The 26544-nt window shown below is 35.6% G+C and overlaps 1 protein-coding gene across 16 annotated transcripts in view; it reads right to left on the bottom strand.

The window, feature by feature from the left end:
* Positions 1-26544, bottom strand: part of ADGRL3 (adhesion G protein-coupled receptor L3) — a 959208-nt gene that overhangs the window by 78990 nt on the left and 853674 nt on the right. For all 16 annotated transcript variants that reach the window (XM_061420294.1, XM_061420290.1, XM_061420278.1 and 13 more), the window contains 2 exons: positions 18980-19046; positions 17680-17771 (listed from right to left, as the gene is read on the bottom strand). In XM_061420294.1, coding sequence (XP_061276278.1) covers positions 17680-17771; positions 18980-19046 — 159 coding nt within the window. The remainder of the gene's footprint in view (positions 1-17679; positions 17772-18979; positions 19047-26544) is intronic.

Below are 26544 nucleotides of genomic sequence, written 5' to 3'. Positions count from 1 at the left end.
GTGCAGAACTGTGCCTGATATATAGCAAAACTTCAATACATAAGTATGTCTCATTATTTCACTCACAGTTTCAAATAGACAAAACACATGAAATCTTAAACTGATGTTGGATCAAATGCAACTATTAGGGCTGATTAAGGGCAGAACCACACAGTCAAAGTCTTTGGCATAGTCAATAAAGCAGAAGTAGATGTTTTTCTAGAACTCTCTTGCTTTTTCAATGATCCAAAGGATGTAGGCAGTTTGATCTCTGGTTCCTCTGCCTTTTCGAAATCCAACTTGAACATCTGGAAGTTCATAGTTCACCTACTGATGAAGCCTGGCTTGGAGAATTTTGAGTATTACTTTGCTAGCATGTGAGATGAGGGCAATTACGTGGGAGTTTGACCTTTCTTTGGCATTGCCTTTCTTTGGGAATGGAATGAAAACTGACTTTTTCCAGTCCTGTGGCCACTGCTGAGTTTTCCAAATTTGCTGGCATATTGCATGCAGCACTTTCACAGCATCATCTTTTAGGATTTGAAATAGCTCAACAGGAATCCCATCACCTCCAATACCTTTGTTCATAGTGTGGCTTCCTAAGGCACACTTGATTTCACGTTCCAGGATGTCTGGCTCTACACTGGTGATCACATCATTGTGATTATCTGGGTTGTGAAGATCTTTATTGTATAGTTTTCTGGGTATTCTTTCAACCTCTTCTTAATATTTTCTGCTTCTGTTAGGTCCATACCATTTCTGTCCTTTATTGTGCCCATCTTTGCATGAAATTTTCCATGGGTATCTCTAATTTTCTTGAAGAGATCTCTAGTCTTTTCTATTGTATTGTTTTTCTCTATTTCTTTGCATAGATCACTAAGGAAGGCTTTCTTATCTCTCCTTGCTATTCTTTGGAACTCTCCATTCAAATAGGTATATCTTTCATTTCCTACTTTGCTTTTTTCTTCTCTTCTATTCACAGCTCTTTGTAAGGCCTCCTCAGACAACCATTTTGCCTTTTTTAATTTCTTTTCCTTGGGGATGGTCTTGATCCTTACCTCCTGTACGATCACGACCTTCGTCCATAGTTCTTCAGGCACTTTGTCTATCAGATCTAATCCCCTGAATCTATTTGTCACTTCCACTGTATAACTGTAAGGGATTTGATTTAGGTCACACCAGAATGGTCTAGTGGTTTTCCCTACTTTCTTCAATTTAAGTCTGAATTTGGCAATAAGGAGTTCATGATCTGAGCCACAGTCAGCTCCTGGTCTTGTGTTTGCTGACTGTATAGAACTTCTCCATCTTTGGCTGTAAAGAATATAATCAATTTGATGTCAGTACTGACCATCTGGTGATGTCCATGTGTAGAGTCTTCTCTTGTGTTGTTGGAAGAGGGTGTTTGCTATGACCACTGTGTTCTTTTGGCAAAACTCTATTAGGCTTTCCCCTGATTCATTTTGTACTCCAAAGCCAAATTTTGCCTGTTACTCTGGGTAGTCCTTGACTTCCTACTTTTGCTTTCCAGTCCCCTATAATGAAAAGGGCATCTTTTTTGGGTGTTAGTTCTAGAAGGTCTTGTAGGTTTTCATACAACCATTCAACTTCAGCTTCTTCAGCATTACTAGTTGGGGCATAGACTTGTATTACTGTGACACTAAATGGTTTGCCTTGGAAACGAACAAAGATCATTCTTCTGTTTTTGAGATTGTATCCAAGTACTGCATTTCAGACTCTCTTGTTGACTATGAGGGCTACTCCATTTCTTATAAGGTATTCTTGCCCACAGTAGTAGATATAATGGTCATTTGAGTTAAACTAATCCATTACAGTCCATTTTAGTTTGCTAAATGTTAGTCCAATTTAGTTTCCTAAAATGTCAGTGTTCACTCTAACCATCTCCTGTTTGACCACTTCCAATTTGCCTTGATTCATGGACCTAACTTTCCAGATTCCTATGCAGTATTGCTCTTTACAGCATCATCTTTACTTCCATCACCAGGCACATCCATAACTGGATGTTGTTTTTTCTTTGGCTCCATCTCTTCATTCTTTCTGGAGTTATTTTTTCACTGATCTCCAGTAGCAAACTGGGCACCTACCGACCTGGGGAGTTCAGATGGGAATACCAGACCACCTGACCTGCCTCTTGAGAAACCTGTATGCAGATCAGGAAGCAACAGTTAGAACTGGACATGGAACAACAGACTGATTCCATATTGGGAAATGAGTATGTCAAAGCTGACTATTGTCACCCTGCTTATTTAACTTATGTGCAGAGTACATCTTGAGAAACACTGGGCTGGAGGAAGCACAAGCTGGAATCAAGATTGCCGGGAGAAATATCAATAACCTCAGATATGCAGATGACATCACCCTTATGGCAGAAAGTGAATAGGAACTGAAGAGCCTCTTGATGAAAGTGAAAGAGGAGAGTGAACAAGTTGGCTTAAAGCTCAACATTCAGAAAACTAAGATCATGGCATCTGGTCCCATAATTTCATAGGAAATAGATGGGGAAACAGTGGAAACAGTGACAGATTTTCTTTTCTTGGGCTCCAAAATCACTGTCGATGGTGACTGCAGCCATGAAATTAAAAGACGCTTGCTCTTTGGAAGGAAAGTTATGACCAATATAGACAGCATGTTAAAAAGCGGAGACAGTACTTTGTTAACAAAAGTCTGTCTAGTCAGTGCTATGGTATTTCCAGTAGCTGCATGGATGTAAGAGTTGGACAATAAAGAAAGCTGAGAGCCAAAGAATTGTTGCTCTTGAACTGTGGTGTTGGAGAAGACTCTTGAGAGTCCCTTGGACTGCAAGGAGATCCAGTCAGTCCATCCTAAAGGAAATCAGTCCTGAATATTCATTGGAAGGTCTGAATCTGAAGCTGAAACTCCAACACTTTGGCCACCTGATGCGAAGAACTGACTCATTTGAAAAGATTCTGATGCTGGGAATGATTGAAGGCAGGAGGAGAAGGGGACAACAGAGGATGAGATGGTTGATAGCATCACCAACTCAATGGACATGAGTTTGAGTAAACTGAAGGGGTTGGCTATGGACAGGGAGGCCTGGTGTGCTGCAGTCCATGGGGTTGCAAAGAGTACAACATGACTGAGTGACTGAACTGAACTGAAGGGCAGAACCAGAGGGTTTAGGTCATTTATTTCAGAATCTATGACTAAATTTTTATCTGCAGTATGTGACTCAAAATGCAATTCAATATTTAACTTAATATTACCCGTAAATTTTCTTTAAACATCTCCAAGAAACATTTTAAATATGGGTTGATTAGGATTTGCAAGTAAAAATGTCTTTGAGCCCAATAATATTTATGCAAAATTTCTCACATCAAATTTTTTAAATCATAAGTTTTGGTCAACTTTCAGACAAATTTATATGCTGATAATCATTGTAGTAAATAGAATTTTCAGTTTAAAATAATTTGTGTCACTTTGTGCTGTTCTGTGCTGAGTCGCTCAGTCATGTCTGACTCTCTCAGAGTCACTTTATAGTTATATTAGGCAAAAATGTTATTACTAGTTGGTTCTGATTATAACAACCAGGACAGTTCTTAAAAGCCACATAATTGTGACATCCATGAGATTTCGTATATTTCATTCAGCCTTTAAGCGATCATAGTTTTCACTTTATATTTTAAAGAATTATGACCTTAAGTAGTCACTGGTGCAAAAACTGACTTATATGTTTAAAAGAAAGATGATCTTTGTGGAAATAAATCAAAGTGACTCAAATCTCTTTATTTATATTTGAAATATATAGTTCCAAATCTATTATTTCCTTGTATAATTGTTTATAAGCTGAAAGTATATTAAAATAAATATATTACAAATTAATGAAAACACTTTAGGATAGAATTTGTGAGTTTAACCAACAGCAAGCAAGATTAAGTTTTACAATATAGAATTAAACAAGATAATGCCAAATACAAGTACCTGTTTGGACAGTGCACAGCAACTGCATTTTTAAAAAATGAACAAAAAAGATTAAAACAGTAAATTTCAACATTTTTAATTCCTAAATAATAAACAGATTCTTACATTAATCTCTTCTATGGTATAAATAAAAGCAAAGACTAGAATAAGTTCTATCTGTCAAAAAACTTGGGGATGAATGAACTGCAATAACATAATACTTCCATTTTCATAAGATTTACTTGAATTTTTATAATGTAGACATATCCACAGCAGACATTTAATAACAGATAATTAGACATGAGAAAAAACTGGGGAACAATTATATCAAAGAAGTTCTTGCACTGTGGTGAAAGTTCTAGGGCCCACAGAAGATTTCCCAATCTGGGGATCTGGCAAAGGGACTGAGAACCGAGGGAATTTGACTTTGAAGGACAGTGGGATTTGATTACAGGACTTCCACAGGACTGGAGAAACAGACTTTGGAGGGCACAAACAAAACCTTGTGTGTACCAGGACCGAGAAAGGAGCAGTTACCCCACATGAGACTGAGCCAGACTTGCCTGTGAGTGTCCAGGAGTCTCCAGTGGAGGTGTGGGTTGACAGTGGCCTGCATGGTGTAAGGGGCACTGAATACAGTAGTCCTGGGATAAGTCCTTTTTTTTTTTTTTTTTTTTTTGGGATAAGTCCTTTAAAAGGAGGTCATCATTACCTCCATTATTACTAGTAGGGGAAACAACCCCACCCATCAATAGAAAATAGGATTAAAGATTTTCTAAACGTAAGACCAGAAACTATAAAACTCCTAGAGGAGAACATAGGCAAAACACTCTCCGACATACATCACAGCAGGATCCTCTATGACCCACCTCCCAGAATATTGGAAATAAAAGCAAAAATAAACAAATGGGACCTAATTAACCTTAAAAACTTCTGCACAACAAAGGAAACTATTAGCAAGGTGAAAAGGCAGCCTTCAGAATGGGAGAAAATAATAGCAAATGAAGCAACTGACAAACAACTAATCTCAAAAATATACAAGCAACTCCTACAGCTCAACTCCAGAAAAATAAATGACCCAATCAAAAAATGGGCCAAAGAACTAAATAGACATTTCTCCAAAGAAGACATACAGATGGCTAACAAACACATGAAAAGATGCTCAACATCACTCATTATCAGAGAAATGCAAATCAAAACCACTATGAGGTACCATTTCACGCCAGTCAGAATGGCTGTGATCCAAAAGTCTACAAGCAATAAATGCTGGAGAGGGTGTGGAGAAAAGGGAACTCTCTTACACTGTTGGTGGGAATAGAAACTAGTACAGCCACTATGGAGAACAGTGTGGAGATTCCTTAAAAAACTGGAAATAGAACTGCCTTATGATCCAGAAATCCCACTGCTGGGCATACACACTGAGGAAACCAGAAGGGAAAGAGACACGTGTACCCCAATGTTCATTGCAGCACTGTTTATAATAGCCAGGACATGGAAGCAACCTAGATGCCCATCAGCAGATGAATGGATAAGAAAGCAGTGGTACATATACACAATGGAGTATTACTCAGCCATTAAAAAGAATACATTTGAATCAGTTCTAATGAGATGGATGAAACTGGAACCTATTATACAGAGTGAAGTAAGCCAGAAAGAAAAACACCAATACAGTATACTAATGCATATATATGGAATTTAGAAAGATGGTAACAATAACCCTGTGTACGAGACAGCAAAAGAGACACCGATGTATAGATCAGTCTTATGGACTCTGTGGGAGAGGGAGAGGGTGGGGAGATTTGGGAGAATAGCATTGAAACATGTATAATATCATGTATAAAACGAGTCGCCAGTCCAGGTTCGATGCACGGTACTGGATGCTTGGGGCTGGTGCACTGGGACAACCCAGAGGGAGGGTAGGGGAGGGAGGAGGGAGGAGGGTTCAGGATGGGGAACGCGGGTATACCTGTGGTGGATTCATTTCGATATTTGGCAAAACTAATACAATATTGTAAAGTTTAAAAATAAAATAAAATTAAAAAAAATATATAATGTGAAAAAAAAAACAAAAACAAAAACAACCAAAAAAAAGATTTACTGAGCATGGCCCCACCCATCTGAGCAAGACTCCAATTTTCCCACAGTCAGTCCTTCCCATCAGGAAGCTTTCATAAGCTTCTAGTCTTTATCCATCAGAGGGCAGACAGAATGAAAACTACAATTTACATAAAACAAAACAAACTGATCACGTGGATTACAGGCTTGTCTAACTCAATGAATCTATGAGCCATGCTGTGTAGGGCCACCCAAGATGGACAGGGCATGGTGGAGAGTTCTGATAAAACACGGTTCCTTGGAGAAGGGAATGGCAAAGCACTTCAGTATTATTGCCTTAAGAACCCATGAAGAGTATGAAAAGGCAGAAAGATATGACACAGAACAATGAACTCCCCAGGTTGGTAGGTGCCCAATATGCTACTAGACAAGAGCAGAGAAAATAGCTCCAGAAAGAATGAAGTGGCTGAGCCAAAGGGGAAACAATGTCCAGTTTTGGATGTGACTGGTGGTGGAAGAAAAGTCTGCTGCTATAAAAAACAGTATTTCATAGGAACCTGGGATGTTAGGTCTGTGAGTAAAGGTAAATTAGAAGTGTTGAAACAGGAGATGGTAAGAGTGAACACTGACATTTTAGGAATCAGTGAACTAAAATGAACGGGAGTGGGCAAATTTAATTTAGATGACCGTTATATCTACTACTGTGGGCAAGAATCCCTTAGAAGAAATGGAGTAGGTCTCATAATCAACAAAAGATCCTGAAATGAAGTATTTGGGTGCAATCTCAAAAATGACAGAATGATCTCTGTTCATTTCCAAGACAAATGATTCAATATCACAGTGATCCAAGTCTATACCACAACCTCTAATGCTGAAGAAGCTGAAGTTGAACAGTTCTATGATGTCCTACAAAACCTTCAAGAACTAATACTAATAAAAGATATCCTTTTCATCAAAGGGGACTGGAATGCAAATTAGGAAGTCAAGAGATACCTGGAGTAACAGACAAGTTTGGCTTTGGAATACAAAATGAAGCAGGGCAAAGGCTAATAGTTTGGCCAAGAGAATGTACTGGTCATAGCAAACACCCTCTTCCAACAACACAAGAGATGACTCTACACATGGACATCACCAGACGGTCAGTTCCAAAATCAGAATGATTATATTCTTTATAGCCAAAGATGGAGAAGCTCTATATAGTCAGCAAAAACAATACTGTGAGCTGACTGTGGCTCAGATCATGAACTCCTTATTGCCAAATTCAGACTTAAATTGAAGAAAGTAGGGAAAACCACTAGGCCATTCAGTCATGACCTAAATCAAATCCATTATGATTAAACAGTGGAAGTAACAAACAGATTCAAAGGATTAGATCTGATAGACTGAGTGCCTGAGGTACTAAGGACAGAGGTTTGTAACATTGTATAGAAGAGGCTTTTGATGAAAACACTCTTTTCTCTCCTTGCTTTTGCTTTTGAACACAATTGCTAAAGATGAGATGGTGGAAACTGAAGGAGACATTCCTGGACCACAAGTTGACACTGTGAGTGACAATATCCAATATGCTAAGGGTGATAAATGATGGAAAGAGCTAAGGTACTTACTAACATCACTGAGCTATTAAACCAGCTACAAAGACACCTACTTCTGGATTTCAGTTTTTATTACTCATTAGAAGCATTATGATGTAGATACTCACAGCAAGGATATCCTAACAGTAACATACCATGACAAGTGACACAAACCAATCTGACTGGAAAATCACTATCTTAAGCTTTTGTCATGTCTGCATACCACCTTTACATTATTAATTTTTTAAAAATCATCTCACTTTGCTTAATGGTTTAACAGGAAATATATCATTGTCATAAATGGAAAAAAAAAGCAGAATCATTTACCACTATAGAAAGGAATAAAGATATATAAAACAAAATCAATATTTAATACCTAAAAAACACTAAATGCAAAAATCAAATCAAATCTATATACCAATGATTTCAAATTTAAATCTTCAGCTCTCTTCATTATTCCAACTTCTTATGCATCATCTACACTGCAATATTTAGTAAATCTTTCAAACTTATGTTGTTCAACTCCCCTCCCAAATCTGCTAACCTGCCCCCAGTGTGTCTTTTTTCTACAGTCATATCTCAATACCCAATGCCAAAAATCTTGGAATCACACTCTACTCCTTTCTCTTATCAGATCATATCAGATCAGTCGCTCAGTCGTGTCCGACTTTTCGCGACCCCATGAATCTCAGCACGCCAGGCCTCCCTGTCCATCACCAACTCCCGGAGTTCACTCAGACTCATGTCCATTGAGTCAGTGATGCCATCCAGCCATCTCATCCTCTGTCGTCCCCTTCTCCTCTTGCCCCCAATCCCTCCCAGCATCAGAGTCTTTTCCAATGAGTCAACCCTTCGCAAGAGGTGGCCAAAGTACTGGAGTTTCAGCTTTAGCATCATTCCTTCCAAAGAAATCCCAGGGCTGATCTCCTTCAGAATGAACTGGTTGGATCTGCTTGCAGTCCAAGGGACTCTCAAGCGTCTTCTCCAATACCACAGTTCAAAAGCATCAATTCTTCGGTGCTCAGCCTTCTTCACAGTCCAACTCTCACATCCATACATGACCACAGGAAAAACCATAGCCTTGACTAGAATAACTTGGTTGGCAAAGTAATGTCTCTGCTTTTCAATACGCTATCTAGGTTGGTCATAACTTTCCTTCCAAGGAGTAAGCGTCTTTTAATTTCATGGCTGCAGTCACCACCTGCAGTGATTTTGGAGCCCAGAAAAATAAAGTCTGACACTGTTTCCACTGTTTCCCCATCTATTTCCCATGAAGTGATGGGAGCCCGAGGCCACCGGCAGCGGGCGGGAGGAGCTACCCAACGCCAGAGGCCAGGGGCAGTGGCTGGGAGGACCAACCCCATGTCCAAGGAGCCCTGGCTGCACGGGCGCAGGAGGGCCTAGAGGAGCTATCCCAAGTTGAAGGTCAGGAAGGGCGGTGGTGAGGAGATATCCCTCGTCCAAGGTCAGGAGCAATGGCTGCGCTTTTCTGGAGCAGCTGTGAAGAGATACCCCACGCCCTAGGTAAGAGAAACCCAAGTAAGACGGTAGGTGTTGCAAGAGGGCTTCAGAGGGCAGACACACCGAAACCATACTCACAGAAAACTAGTCAATCTAATCACACTAGGACCACAGCCTTGTCTAACTCAATGAAACTAAGCCATGCCTGTGGGGCAACCCAAGATGGGCGGGTCATGATGGAGAGATCTGACAGAATGTGGTCCACTGGAGAAGGGAATGGCAAACCACTTCAGTATTCTTGCCTTGAGAACCCCATGAACAGTATGAAAAGGCAAAATGATAGGATACTGAAAGAGGAACTCCCCAGGTCAGTAGGTGCCCAATATGCTACTGGAGATCAGTGGAGATATAACTCGAGAAAGAATGAAGGGATGGAGCCAAAGCAAAAAGAATACCCAGCTGTGGATGTGACTAGTGATAGAAGCAAGGTCCGATGCTGTACAGAGCAATATTGCATAAGAACCTTTCTCTTATAGTCTGTGTAAATAAATTATCAATTCAGTAAGTTATATCTTCAATACGTATCCAAAATTTTATGACTTTTCATTTATTAAATAAATTAATGAGTAAAAGACAAAAATAAAATGTGTTTATACATTAAACAAATAAAATATATGAATAATATGGAATATAAATATTATTTATTTATAATTTTTTTGTATTTCTTCCAACCTAATGAAAGTTTAAGTGAATATTGTCTCCTAATTATTTTGGGGGAAAAACTACAGCCTTGTTATAACTGCTTATTTTAGATTAATTCTGTTGCTGTGTGTATAATTACTACAGAAATGTTGGTTTCATAAAACAATTCTGATTACCAAGCTTTCCCAAAGTCTGACTGCACATTTCATATAGGATACAAAGGAAATCTGAGTTTAGCCAACATATAAAGAACACAGGAGTTACCAGCTTTTACGTTTTTCTCATAAAGAATAATTTTTCCCCCCCTTAGGTAGTCTTTTAGGCTTTCTCATCCTTAGGCTGTAATTGATTATCCTAATCCTGATATAACCTGATCATTTTGGGAAAAAGTGAAAGAATTATTTGATCTCAAGGTAAAATGCCTAACAGTTTTCCAGTGAGCCCGTGACAGTCATCCTTCAAACTGTTTTTTTTTTTTTCTCTCAGTGTCAGCTCCCAGAAAATGAAGTATGCCAAACACAGTGATGTAAAAAACACCTGGTTCTAGAAAGATCTCATGGGGATCGGAATGCATTTTAAAGAGAAAGCCTGAAAAAAGAGACTAACACTTTTAATATTTCACAAAACTTAAAACTACAGCCTAAAATGCATGATACAGTGAGATTGGCAACAAGACTGGCTGAATGCACAGCTTTGTGAACTGGTGGCTAAAGTTAATTTTCCATAGAAGTGATTGTTAAATGTTTGCAGTTGAAATTAAGTTAATCAGTAAAGGACTAACTAAAACCTGAGGAAAATCTTAACTTATTTGAAGTAAATCTAGTGGTGTCATAAAAATATACAGAACTCCAAACAGTGCTGTTTAGATTGTATTATTCTTCAAATATACCTCGATCATTTAAGATAACTTTGTGGAACATTTTCAGTGATGTTTAACCACAGACCAAGGAAATGGAGGGAAGGTGGGGAAAATGAGATACTGAATGATATTCTTTTCAGAATATTCTTAAAAATTATTTTATTACAGTGAATAAAGTAAATCAACTACTAGTTCCCTTTTAAGGACTAAAGTGTTCACAGTGTGTGTGGGTATTGACAATTATATTTGATTAAAAAGTTTTGGAAAAACACATCTCAGTAAAGTGTGTTGGCCGAGGAATTTTTTTTACAAGAGGTGACAGTTTCTAAACACATCTTTAAATGCTTAAAATAATTAGAAATCTATGGCATGTTCATTTAAATGTAGTAGTTTGGGTGGTGGAAGGTAAACAATGAATAAAATTAGCTGAATAGAGACACAAGTTTTTTTTGTTTTTTTTTTTTTCAAGTCTTCATGGACTATATAAACTATACTGAGCTTCCTTTATAAAAGTCCAAAACAATATTTCAACCTTTTAATTCACAGCTAATATTTTTCCCTTTATGGCTCACAACTTTGCCATGGTGAGAGGGCTTGAGTAACTCAATGAAGCTATGAGTTATGCTGTGCAGGGCCACTCAAGACGGACAGGTGACAGTGAAGAGTTCTGACAAAACATGGTCCACTGGAGGAGAGAATGGCAAATCATTCCAGTATTCTTGCCAAGAGAACCCCATGGACAGTATGAATAGGCAAAAAGTTATGACACTGGAAGATGAGCCCCCAGGATGGAAGGTGCCCAATATGCTACTGGTGAAGAGCAGAGGGCAATTACTAATAGTTCCAGAAAGAATGAAGTTGCTGGCCTAAGCAGAAATGATGTTCAGTTGCGGATGTGTCTGGTGATGAAAGCAAAACCCAATATTGTAAAGAACAATACTGCATAGGAACCTGGAAATCAACCCTGAGTATTCCCTGGAAGGACTGATGCTGAAGCTCCAATACTTTGGCCAACTGATGTAAACAGCTGACTCACTGGAAAAGACTCTGATGCTGGGAAAGGTTGAAGGCAAAAGGCAAAGAGGGCAGCAAGGGATGAGATGTTTAGATAGCATCATTGACTCAATGGACATAAGTTTGAGCAAACTCAAACTTCTGTTAAGGACAGGCAAGCCTGGCATGCTGCAGTCCATGGGGTCGCAAAGAGTCAGACACGAATTAGTGACTGAACAACAAGTTAATATTTTAAGAAGAATGAGAAAGTACTATATTTTCCTCATAACTCATCCAGAAGTCATTGAAGTGGGCAAATATATTTATTACATATAATTCAGAACTAGGTTTCCAGTTTTCATAAAGGATCAAATTCTTTTTAAGATACTGCACTGACTTCAGTATAAAAATGATACCACTTTAAAAAGCAGGGAATATATATATATTCCATCTTAATATATTAACATAAAGAAGAAAAATCAGAGTATTGAAAGTTTTTGTGATACTGTTACATTTTTAATGATTATATCATTCTACTTTTCCACCTTCAGTTTTTAAGAACCTACCACATTTAACTCCATGAAGTACTAATGTAGTACTAGCAAAGGTAAATGACTTAATTATTTCTACAAATATCTAGAAATACAGTACACAGCAAAAATTACCTTGTTAAGGAATAAGTAAGTTACTATGGATACCAGTAAGGTAAAACATTTTTCTATTCATCCCTGAAGCTACTCAGAAGCCTTCTTAGATTTCTTTATGTGTGGCAGATGTCTAAGTTCACTGAGACACTACTTTTCCCCCCTAATTTAAAACTAACTACAGAACTTGTTACTTATTAATCAAATGAGCATTTCACTCCTGGAGCCTAATTCTTTCATAATAGGATAACTTTTGCTTTAAAAGGGAAAAAAAAAAAAGAGGATCATATCAGGCCAGTTCTACATGAGAAACAAAGCCAGTCAAATTCTAATGAGATTTCGATAAGAGAATGAGCAAATTTCACTAAGAAAAACACTAAGAATGAAAGGCAGAAATGTATTTCCACATAGATTGGTTAAAAATAATCAAACCATACTATATGAACACTAAATTATGTTTTGTATTCTTTATATATATGATAGTTTTAATTATAACAAAACTCAATAAAGCAGAATCAATTATTCCTAATTCTGAGGAGATCCTAAGACTTTAGAGCCATGATGTAACTTGTGAGATCATATAACCAATTCAAATTGAAATTGTGTATAACATGAGTTGTTATTTCTCTTCAACATTATACCTTCCGTTAGGAATCAGAGCACAGGGAGGAAGGAAGGAAAGTGAAAACTGTTTCTTTAAACTATCTGACATTGTGTTTGCCAATCCATCACTCATGCAAAACCATAATGAAGGGGAGATACCAGAAATTGGAAAACAGGACTAGGTCAAGATAAGAAGTCTGGATGCAGAAGATATCTGTCCCTGGAAAAGGGCAAAGGGACAGATATAGAAAAGGGAAGTTTAGCAGATTCTTTTTCTCTCCATATGGGCACCAATTTTCTTTCTGTGCCCTAAAAAATTCTATTATTTATTTTTATTATTCAAAGTCATTGTGATGCTGTTAAATAGTTTTTCAACAATACAAGTAGTTGATAACTATAGAAATGATCAATTTTTATTTCTAAGGGAAATGTCACAGGTGCTATAAATGTTCCTCAAAAATTAAAGTTATACATGTCATAATGCTTCAGCGATACTATAAATTACTTTTGTGCTGATAACATTTCATTAATTGCTTTATTATATTTATATATATATATATTTTTAAAAATTAGGCTAGATTTTCCTTATGTCTGAAATTCAACCCAAAAATTCAAGTGACTGGAGTTATTTTTTTCCTCCAAATATAATTACCTATTTTGATGAAAAGAAGACAAAGGACAAGTAAGAAAAGAGCAAACAGAAATGTAGTTTTAAGTATTTTTTTGGTTATATCTGAGACGTGGAGTACCTCTACCTCCATAAGTATGTTAACTATAGCAATTTAATATATTATTATTTTTTCCCAGAGTATATCATTAATATAGTCATTATCAAACCAAATGAATACCATATACTAACATCAAAATGTATTTATTTACTTATTTTTTATAATTCAAACACTAATTTATCCACTTATAATAAGAATTAACTGTCAAGTAGGCTGGAACACTTCATGTCAGCTGGTTAGCAAATATTCTCCCCATAACAACAACAACAAAAAAGTGTTATTAATATGATGACTATGAAGTAAATTAAAATTAAAATATAACTAAATAGTTTTTAGATGATTAATTAATTAGGGTAGTATCAGTCATGCAGTGTTAGGGAAAAGAAAGTCTGTAGAGAAATAGCAGATAAGACCTGAAGGAAAAGTGAGTGCATCTAGAATGGCCAGAGGGGCTTAAATGGCCCTTAAAATGGCTTAAAATGAAGCTGTAGAAAGAAAGGGGCAACTAGATTAGGAAGGCTTAGTGGGCCATGGTAGGAAATTTGGACTTCGGTGTTAGAGTAACAGGAAACCACCGATGAGTTTTACCCAAGAGAGGTGCATGATCAGATTTAAACTTTTCAAGAGATCGTTCTAGCTAATGGAGGCAGGGGCAAGAATCAGTGTGGGGGAAAATGTCAGAAGACCACTGAAGCAGCTTTGCAGAAGTTCACTGTGGCATAAAAGGAAGTGGTGGTAGTGAATATGGGAAGAAGCAACAAATTTTGGATAAAGAAGATATTTCTTCTCTGTGAAAGAACATATATAATAAAAATAACACATATTTAATAAATGAATGAATAGTTTTAGAAAGACACTGTCTGGCAAAAGGTCTTACATGGTGAGCTTATTTTCTCAGCAAACTGTGTAAGGTGGTGGACCTTATTCATTACTTTACAAAACAAAACATAATAAGAAAACATACATTTTTATGCCCTCTGTCCATACTAAAAAAGATTTTCCAAATAAATCATGCTATGCCTTTAAAATAAATACCCTCATATCATCCATACCACTTAAAAATTTATATTATACAGATCCTTATTTTTACTAAAAACAAAAAGGATGCCAGATTTTGTATTTTGCTTTTTCTTAAATTCTCTTTTTTTCTTTTTAATTATGCCCTGGTGATTTTTTTACAAGCACCTATTAAATAGTTAATATATTTTGAATGAAATAAAATGTTCTTCAAATTCTATAAAGTTCTAAGAAATATTTTCTTGAGACTTTTTTTTTAATTTTCTCTATCCCACATGTCCTCATAACCTGTAGATGACCATTTTTCTTACTTTGTAGAGGAGAATAGACAGAAATTCCTCAATTTACTGTTCCACTCTGGTTCTACCACATATGTACATCATACCTATTAACTATTTTATCCATTCTGAGTAGAAAAGAATTCCCCTGGCTGGTTTATGGTATCTCAGTACAAAAGTGTCTCATGAAATCGAATGAAGTGGAATTATCATCCCACTATTCTGGATCTCATTCCCCTATGTTCCTTGGATCATGATTATAGCACATATTCCCTTTCCTCTATTTCTAACCACTTTTAAAACTGGTTCTTTCCTATCAGCATATCCATATGCATATCTTTCCATCTTAAAACTACCCTCTGTATTCTCTATAACAGCTACCTTATTTATCTCCTTGTACTTTATTGAGTTTTCCTTAAAAACCATCATCATTACATTCATGATTACATTCCTCTGCTCATTTGATGGTATGTATGCTTCATTATTGTACCCATTTTAAAGAAGAGAGAAAGGCTCAAACTTGCCAATGGCTGTAAACTATAAAGGAATTTATACAGAATTCAAATCAAGACAGCATCATTTAAGGCTTTATTTTGCTTCATAATATAAAATTTGATGCCTTCTATACTATGACATGTAATTATCACTTTTGTGTGCTTGTTTTTCTAATTAGTAATATCACAGAGATTCAACTCATATTACCTAAAGAAATACATATGAATAATGAGAAAACAAATATATCTTTTAAAATATGTGACTGTACTAAGTTCAAGACATTTCTAAAATTTTTAATTTGGTAAAAGCTGTCACATAAATATCAAAGTGTTATTCACTTATTTCTGATAGTACTTTAAAATGTAACAAAAATGATAAAATATTAAATGCATTTTTATATTACATAAAGATACATATAAAGATATAATTTATATGAAAGTGAGTACAAATATGCTAAGATAAAGAAGTTATATTTTATGTGCCTATATAATTGATCTAAATTCAATACCATTAGGAACAAAGAGTCCAAGGAGCCATAATGACATTTTAGAAGGGCAGTCTAGTTGTACATAATTCAAAAGTGTAATGACTCAACTAAGTAATATTAAACTACAAAAGACTATTACTCACAGTAGATAAGTTCTAGTTTACTACATTATATTTTTATTTTTTCTAACCCTTTAGCTACTTTTTCAACTGTTATAGACAGAAGATCCCTTAAACCAAATTAAGCACTTAATTTCAATGCACTTTTGTCACTACAGTCTTTAATGCATTACTTTATTCTGAAAACACATTGAGGACTAACTGTGGGCAAGGAACTATGTCAGGTGCTAAACGTAAGTCGATGAGAAATGGGTGACAGAGCTGCTATCTGAGGTAGTTCAAGGAGAATGTCAGTAGCACATGAAAGTTACAGGCAACCTCATTAAACCTCTGAAAGTACATTCATTTAAATAAAAACATTTAACCAGTTTATACGTAGCATAGGCAATCACTTACAAAAGCTACTTAATACAGACTATATGTTAATAACTAAAGTACATCTCCATACTATTCTTTTTTTTTAATTTTTATTTTATTTTTAAACTTTACAAATTGTATTAGTTTTGCCAAATATCAAAATGAATCCGCCACAGGTATACATGTGTTCCCCATCCTGAACCCTCTTCCCTCCTCCTTCCCCATACCATCCTTCTGGGTCGTCCCAGTGCACTAGCCCCAAGCATCCAGTATCGTGCATCGAACCTGGACTGGCAACTCGTTTCATACATGATATTATACATGTTTCAAGGCCATTCTCCCAAATCTTCCCACCCTCTCCCTCTGCAACAGAGTCATACTATTCTTTCTCAAATATCACACCCTTTAAGGGAATAAGACAAAGTTCTTGGTTATACTAAAGAACTTTTTTTTTTTTTCCAGAAAATGTAAATTGGATTCTTTTTGTGTATATATAAAAGAAGTACTACTAGGGAGGAAAGGAATGTGGATATTTTCTTATCTCTGCATGTTTCAGATTTTTTGAGCATAAAAAAGCAGATTTTCGTTAAAGGATAAACCTTGAGAGTTAAAAGATGATTGCATACTGAGAGTCTTCTGGTGGGGTTTACTTCCCAAGAGATTTGTTAACATTTCAAAGAAGGTAAAATCTGGAGCATTACATTTGTATACCATAAGATTTTACATTAGGGAGATGTTAAGTTTCTCTTTCTCTCTCAGGAGGACAGAAGGGCAGCAGTATAAGAATTCCTCCGTAAACACCCAGATTAATAATTTCTGGGCTCCTCCCCTGTAGTAGAAACATCCTCCTTTGGTACGTGCAGGTGGCACCATCTTGCTCTCTTCCCACTGCTCTGAAGTAGGAGATGGAATGTTGAGCACTGGTGTGGCTATTACTCTACGAAACAGGAGTCTGCCCAATATAGTAACTACGTATTTGTTCCTGGACAAAATAAATAAATGCATCTAATAAAAACTTGGTCTTCCCTGGTAGCTAAGTTGGTAAAGAATGTAACTGCAGTGTAGGAAACCCAGGTTCGATCCCTGGGTTGGGAAGATCATGGGGTCACAAAGAGTCATGCATGACTGAGAGACTAACACAGTTTCAATAAAAAACTTATCATTTTTTACATTATAATTTAGGGGGGAAAAAGTCTCTTTGAAGACAAAGCTTCACTATACTTATTTTCAGGCAGATCAAGTCACCGCAGTAGTCAGTAAATGATCTTATTCAGCAAATAAAACACATTGATCTTTATCATTTTGTCATAAATATCTCAATACAATTAAAAGCTTGAATAGTTTAGTGTATCAAGGTAAGGTAGACTAAAGAAAAACAAAAGAAAAGTTACTTACTTGATATTATCAAGACAGCCAGATTCAGGTTTCAGAATGGCAGTGTGATGAAACATTTTATATAAAGCAATCCCAAGGAAGATTACATTAAGCTGGAATGTAAAAGGTACTGTTATGTAGCATAACTGGAGTAGAAAAAAAAGTAAGTCTATTTTCTATGACAGATGAGTTGTTCTGGGAAATTAGCTCTCATAAAATAATTGGATCACAGATAATCATCTAGTCTTTTTGTAAAGGCAGCTTGGAAACTTGAGATACCAGAGGATTACAAAGCATTGATATGCCAAATGCAAATAGAAAATCAGCAGCAGTTGGAATGATGCTGTAGAACTATAAAACAATTCAAAGTCAAGTATATGTTTATAAAAAAGACAATATCTATTCCAGGTTGATATTATATCCACCCTCCAAACATGGACCTTAACTTATTGTTCAAATGCTGCATTACAAAACTAATATTCAAAATCATAATATTTGTGAATAGCTAGATCAAAAGGGTTATAAAATGCTGGTTAAATTCTCATGCTACAACAAACTAGAATTAAAGTAGTGGGCACCCCCAATGACATTTTTATATCACTGGACCAAGACAGACCATATGACTGCAAATAAAACAAAACAAACCACATGTTAAAATGCCCTTGTTACCTGCTTTGTTTATACTTCAGAACTTGGGGCAACCTTGTATTTTAAAATGATAAGCATAAATAATGATACCAACAATAGTATCTAAATTAGGATAAACAATTCATATTTGAAAGATACTATGCATTTAAAAATAAAAAAGAAAGCATGATTCCAGAATGTTTGCCTAACTTATTTGTCATTCTCAAGTAAAATCCTCTTAAATTTTAAAGTTTTTGAAATTTATATAAAAACAGAATCGGAAGGAACAGGAAGGTTATTTATTTATTTTTTTTTTGCCACATTTCCAATTTGATTCCATTCATAATTCAAATTATCCAAATGAAAAAGAAAGAAAATGTACTACTGTCAAACAAAGTCATCACTGTTTAAAACCTATAAAACCAAATGGATTATGCTAGATCAGGTTCCTGAGGAGCTATAATAACTGCATAAACTTGTGCAAATGCATGTTTTCTGCTCCCGAGGGTTTTGATTAAGCATTTTACAATATAAAAGTAGACTAATGAGTGTCTAATTGCTTGAGTTATGTAGTGTCAAATAAATGCATGCTTACCCCCAAATTAATCTATGTAAATTAAAGATAGCCAGCATAGGGAGAGTGAAAGTTTTATTTCTTGACCTGGGAAACACATAGTTAATTAGGAGTTCTCACCATAATTATCAAGGTCGCTGGTCCTATAAAACTCCAAATGAAGTAGGTGTCAAGTCGGAGCCAACATCTGCAATGAAACACAGGGAGAGAAGGCATTCAAGGACTGGCTATGGGACATACATCAAGAGTGAGTGAGTGACAGAGAAGAATGTGAGCTGCAAAGAATTCCACTGGGAGACAGGAAATATTACACTGCTTGTTCATTTAAATGCTGAATTATGTTCCCAATTTCTGACAGCACTATTGATGGAATAAGATAATTACCCCTGGAGGAAGCAGGAATAAATGGCACTGGGCCTATTTGCTGGGGCCTTTTGTGTCTGTCACAGAAATCTTAAGAAAAGAAAGAAAGAAAGAGCCATACATATAGCCATTAAGTCGAGTAGCTTTAAGCTATCCTTTTCTCTCCAATTATGGTGCTACATAACCTGTCTATCAGCTGTCAGGTAAAGTGACATTTTCCTGTCAAGAAGATCTGAGGAGATTCAGTACAAAGAAGAAATAAATTTGGTATCAGAAGACTGAAGTTTAATTAGGTTGGGCAGCCAACCTTTGAGAGTTCTTGAGTCTTAAAAAGTGCATTGTTACTGCTAGTGCTTCTGAGGTTGCAAATGATCCTTAGCATTCCATGAAGTTGATTCATGACCCAAAAGTAAATTATTAATCACTTAATTTCAGTTACATTTAATACTCCCCCAATTCTTAAAGCCTTTGGGAAATTACATTTTCTTTCTTCAGGATGACAGGAAGACAAAATGGAAGTGACTATTATGAGAAAGATTAATGTAAATCTTGAATAAATTACCTTTGATGTTAAAAATCATATCTTAAATTATTTGCCATGTGGATATATTTGAAGCATAATTAAAAAAAAACAAACTAGAAAATAGTTCAGTGGTGTGCTAAGCATTCTAACACAGCATGTATGTTGTCTGAAGTATGTAAATATTTCTCATTATGTAACTACTCATTAAATCTCAACAATAATGGAGAACCAGAAAAGCTATGAAGAAATTTATGTATGTCAATACAGCAACAAATTAAAAAAATTTTTCTATACATGTGATGAAATGTTATAAAGTAGTGAAGAGTAAGGGTCTTTATATGTCAGTAAAATAGATCACAGGAACAAAGTTTAGTGAAAAACTAAAGTGACATATCTATATGAACTATAATATTCATATTTTGACAGATATATTTAAATATGAATGCAATTTTTTAAATTAATTGGGAAAAAATCACCGAACTCAGGTTAGTGATTGCCTCTCATATGGATGTACAGAGGACTAGAAATGCACAAAAGAGGTGTTAGCTATATGCTTCATTTTTCAAATTCCTGAAAGCTACCTGCCAAAATACTAACAGTTTTATCATCTGAGCAATAGGGCCAGTGAGGTTTATTATTATTTTTTTTCTTTTTACTTTTAAGTAACTTAAATTTTTTATAAAGGTTAAAAGTTAGATTTTTTAAGTAAAGAAATAATCAAATGCCCTGAAAAAACCTGATTTTAAAACAAGAAAATTGGGCTTTAATCTATAAAGTAAAATATTTGCAAAATAATTTACACTGGGATATATTTGCAGTCCAATAAGAAACTGACTACAAGTTCATCTTTTTACATAATTTTTCTTCATTCACAATAAACATAATAATCATATTTGAAAAAATGTTAGAGAAGCAATCAATACTCAAACTACTAGCCATTAATTTGTTTGAGTACTTAGTAAACTTTTTATTGTGCTGTTGTTAACAAAAGTTTGGCCATGGAAAAATAAAAGTGTGGTATTGGCAATAAGCAGAAACAAACCAGAGAACTCAACGGTTGAAATACGAACACTGTCTTCATTCTGACTGTAGGCTAGTTTGTCACCCCTCTAATAATAAGTTTGTGTGTGTTGCCAGGAGACCAAAGCAGAGGAAATATCCATGGGTCTTTCAGGGTTTTCAACAAGGATTATATTTTCCCACAAATTAAGATCAATAAAGGACAAAGCATGAATATTTTCCCAGATTAAAACATACATAAGCACACGTGCACACACACACATACACACACAGACACAGAGTCCAAGAATGTTGCTAAAAAGCCAGGCTCCTCTGTCCATGGGATTCCCCAGGAAAGAATACTGGACAGGGTTGCTATTTCCTTCTCCAAGGGGTCTTCCCAAGCCAGGGATTGAACCCAGGTCTCCTGCATTGCAGGCAGATATTTTACCATCTGAATTACCAGGGAAGACCTCTGAAATTATAGCAGCATGATATTCTAACAGCACATTTAAGAATGCCTGTTATTAGTATAGCCCCTGTTCATGTGGAGGTCAAACAAGTTTTTGAGAGTTAATCTGAGAACCAAAACACATTCTCTGCAAATTTTTTCAAAGAGAAATGTATTTCGAGGATTTCTGAGAACAGTTACTGTACAGGTTAAGTATAGTAGTTTTAATTACAATATTGCAGAGTATCTTGGATTAAGTAGGAAATTTAAAAAACTTTACATAATTTCACCAAATGTGTTGTTAAAATAACATATTAAATTTTAGTCTTACAAAACTTTTATACTTTTTTGAAAAAAATGTCTTCTCTACTTAGCAAATGCTTTGTTTGGAAATAGATGTGCTTTTGGCATAGTGATCTCTAAATGTAGAAGTGAAATTACTTTAGAAGTTTTCTTTGGGGAGGAGGGTAAAAAAAATTCTTCAATATCTGTTTGGTATAAATAAAATTACTATATAAGTGTTTTTTTAAATTTTTTTGAAAGAAAATTCTTCAATGTCTTTTCAGTACAATAGATTTAAATTCCCTGGAGAACTAAACAGCGAATGAGGCAATATGAAAGACTTAACATGTGCTGAATAAATCATCCATCCCTAAGGGCTGCCTGGGCCTGACTATCTTCTGGAAGGCAATGTGGCAAGAATTCCTTTTCTAATTCAATTGCCATATGGCCATACCTGCTGTTTCTGGCTGCACGCTGGCTTTCTCAAAAGTTTCTGTATTTCCTCTCTTTCTCATTAACTATCTCAAAAGTTTGTGTGATTTGTGCCCTGAGTTTCCTATGCCAGTGTTGAAAGAACTCACCCTGGCTTTAAGGTCAGGGAGAATACAGACATCTCTCAGTATCCATGGGAATTGGTTCTAGGACCCCAAACCCTCAATCCACAAATGCTCAGGTCCCTTACAGCTGGTCCTCCTTTTTCATAGATGCTGAACCCATGGATCTGGAAGGCCAGCTGTATTATGTGGGTGTTTTTACATGCCTGGACACATACAGTCCACCTCATAGTATTCCAAAAGTCTAGACAATTCAATGTCACTTAGATACAATGTAAAACCATTAATTAAGGAAAGACAAATGTTAAAGGAACAATGTATTGCACTAAACACATTAAAGTCTAGTTTGCAAATGACTGCATAGATCTGCCACTGAAAAATATGATTTATCTGAAAATTTCCTTTATTCACTAAGCATCATTTAATTTGTGAAATTGTTAATTTTGTACTTAGTCACTCAATCATGTCCAACTCTTTGTGACCCCACGGACTGTAGCCAACCAGGCTCCTTTGTCCATGGGGATTCTCTAGGCAAGAATACTGAAGTGGGTTGCCATGCCTTCCTCCAGGGGATCTTCCCAACCCAGGGACTGAATCCAGGTCTCCTGCATTGCAGGCAGATTCTTTACCATCTGAGCCACCAGGAAGCCACTTTTGTTTAATTTTTAAGATTATATCAATTCTTTTCTAACGAACTTCTGTCATTTATATATAATCTATACATTAGGTTTATAGCAGTACTATAACGAGAGAGATAATCCGCTGTTGAAAGAGCAAGTGTATTCTGATGACACAACATGCTTATTTGACTCAAGTTTGGAAAACCTTGTAAGACCAGATATATCCTGTAATTAAAAGAGAACTTGTCACAAACCATAAACTTTGACTTTTCCTCCCATGTACCTATACAAAGATGTCATCAAATTTTTGTAGCAATTTTAAAAAATTATAAAATCAGCATATATTGCTAAATATTTGAAAAAGTCTTACTACATTAATTCAAGTTTATTGGTTTAATATGCTAAAGAAGTAATGCTAATTTACATAGCTAAATTATCATTTTCTTCTAGAATTGTCTTCTTCCAAAATATAAGAAACATTTGCAAATTAGATGATAATTTGGCCACCTCATGCAAAGAGTTGACTCATTGGAAAAGACTCTGATGCTGGGAGGAATTGGGAGCAGGAGGAGAAGGGGACGACAGAGGATGAGATGGCTGGATGGCATCACTGACTCAATGGACGTGAGTCTGAGTGAACTCCGGGAGTTGGTGATGGACAGGGAGGCCTGGCGTGCTGTGATTCATGGGATCGCAAAGAGTTGGACACGACTGAGCGACTGAACTGAACTGAACTGACAGGTATTGATATCTGGATCAGTCTCACATAAAAATATCAATTACCAATCCAGCAAGTACTACCTTAAAGTTTACCCAGAAAACAGAAAAATAAAAATAATGAAACAAATTCATTTCTCAAAACAAGACCAGAGAAAACCATACTTCTAAAGCTAATTCTCTTCTACTAAAATATTCCTCACTGGTTTTCTTTTACTCTTTGCAACCCCATGGACTATATAGTCCATGGACTTCTCCAGGCCAGAATACTGGAGTGGGTAGCTTTTCCCTTCTCCAGGGGATTTTCCCAACCCAGGAATCGAACAGAATCTCCTGCATCACAGGCAGATTCATTACCAACTGAGCTATGAGGGAAGCCCTTCTTTCACAAGAAAAACGGTACTGAAGAATTTACTTACAGGGCAACAATGAAGAAACAGATGTAGAGAATAGACTTATGGACACTGGGCAAGGGGAGGGGAGGAGAGGATGAGATGTATGGAAAGAGAAACATGGAAACTTACATTACCATGTGTAAAACAGATAGCCAACAGGAATTTGGGAATTTGCCGTATAGCTCAGGAAACTCAAACAGGGGCTCTGTAACAACCTAGAGGGGTGGGATGGGGAGAGAGATGGGAAGGAGTTCCAAAACGGAGGGGATATATGTATACCTATGGCTGATTCATGATGAGTTTAATAGAAAACAGCAAAATTTTGTAAAGCAATTATCCTTCAATAAAAAATAAATTAATAAACACACACACACAAAAACATGAATGATTCTGTGTTTAGAAAAATGGTAAAACCAATTGCCCAATATATATAAATGTTACCAAAAACATATGACTTATAATGCTTTTAGATACCAGAAACACTGCATTAGTACAGTTCCTTATTCAAAGTTACCATGTTTAATACAATGCCGCTTAATTAAGAGGCCATGGTGCACTGTATTTTTTTGCCTATTTATTCACTTTTATCAAAGTAGACATCTAACTATGAACCATTTTTTTGAAGTAATGTAAATTAACAATGGTATTTGCTTCATTTTCTGCAAACTCTAAATCACAGACAAAACTGCCCTTGATGAAGTATTAAATGTAACCAGTAAACAATCTTCGCTACTGGTAGATCATAAACTTTACATGGTCTCATCATATCAGGTTGTTTATGAAAGTTTGTAAACTACATATTTGTCTTTTTTCTGTAACATATGCAGATCTCTGTATATTTGTACTACATATATCTGGCAAGATTGAGAGAGAAAAGAAGGAATAAGGAGAATTGAGGGAAGAAAGGAGAGAAGAGGAAAAAGGACAGATATATACTTCAAGCATAAATCTAGTTCTAAGCTTACTGAATAATACACCTGCTAAGGATTTTTTTAATGTAATTTATATCACAATACACTGTTCCATCTAAACTTGAAATACTTTGCAAGTGCATAAACTGGAAAATAGATTGGCAGAGTGATGTAGGAATAGAATGTGATCCACTGGTACTCCAGATTAGCATCTGTAGTTCAGCTCTACTTTTGCATCTGATACATCTCATACACCAAATATAGGTTATGTTGTCTTCATATACCCAATATACACTTATTTTTTAAAAATAAGTGATTCATTATTTCTTCAGCAAAATACATCCTATAACTTTATGGTGGACTACAAAGGTAAGAAAAGTGCTATTATAATTTATTAATAGTAAATACTGGAATAATCCCTATAGTCCCATGTTGCTTAAACTAACAGGAGGCAGTAGCATAAGAATTGCAATCATTACTTTTATAAATGGTTGCTTTTAATAAAATTTATTTTGCAATTAAAACTATGTTGCTAATCATAGTTTGTATCCCAGTTGAATAATAGCACCAGTAATATACAATAAATGTTTATATATGCCAGATATTTTACATACACTCATTTGTTGCTGTTGTTTTCTAGCCACTAAGTCATGTTTGACTCTTTTGAGACCCCATGGATTGCAGCCTGCCAGATTATTCTGTCCATGGGATTTCCCAGGGAAGAATACTGGAGTGGGTTTCCATTTCCTTCTCCAGGGGATCCTCTTGACCCAGGGATCAAACTTCCATCTCCTGAATTGGCAGGCAAATTCTTTACCACTGACTCACCAGGGAAGCCCACATGCACACATAATTAAATATTTATATATATATATATATGCCCACACATACATACACATATGTACTTACTCATACACACACAATTTCAAATATTGCAGTAGTTTTGCAAGGTACTTATATAATAGCCCTCATATTACAAATTAGAAAATGAAACTAACTTGTTCACAGCCACATCACTCATAATTAGTTGAGCCTGAATTTGATTCTAGTCTACCTGACTCCAAAGTCCTTTAACCTAGTGTTTCTCAAAAAGAATAAATACACAAGATATAAAATAATAAAATCTAAGTTTGGTGACAATTATAAATTCTAAATGATTAGATGAGAAATGTATATGTTGCACATAAATCACAGATTGCCCAAGTAAAAATATTAGATCTTTGCAATTATAAATTGATCGCTTGATAAGATATTATACTTCTTTGGTTCCAGTAAGAAGTTAAGTCCTACATTTGACATCAGTCACATTTTCTAAATAACAAGACATAGTCTTGATGTTCTGTGATAGAGCTAAATCTTTAAACAAAAAAAAATATGCTGAACTCTAAATTCTTATATACTGCATACAGTGATAATCTCATGCTCAATGCAGGTTCCTGGGTGATGAAATTATGATATAATAAGCCCTCAGTCTCTGTAATTCATACATAAAACATGCTCTTGGCTTTAACAACATAACATATAACACACAGAGCACTCCTCACACACATATTGAATGATTAGCTTGATATATGTCGATGATAAATACTGGTTCATTATCTATATTATCTCCCCCTGTCCAACTTAAAGTCAAACATGCCTGGTGACAACATATTCAATGAGGTAAATGCTTCATGTTAATGCAATATTAAAAGTAGGAATATTTTATATATAATAATAGATTAGATAAATATTTCAGATGAATATATAATGTTCTATGTGTAGGATGAAGTGCTTAGACATTGTAAATGTATTGAATAAACCTATGCATATAACTTTCAGATACTATCAAGGATAATGTTCCTTGGCTGGCTTCCTTCTTGAATGATAA

The sequence above is a fragment of the Bos javanicus genome, chromosome 6 (genome assembly GCF_032452875.1).
Source record: "Bos javanicus breed banteng chromosome 6, ARS-OSU_banteng_1.0, whole genome shotgun sequence".
Taxonomy (NCBI): domain Eukaryota; kingdom Metazoa; phylum Chordata; class Mammalia; order Artiodactyla; family Bovidae; genus Bos; species Bos javanicus.
This window is presented reverse-complemented; position numbering and strand designations above follow the sequence as displayed.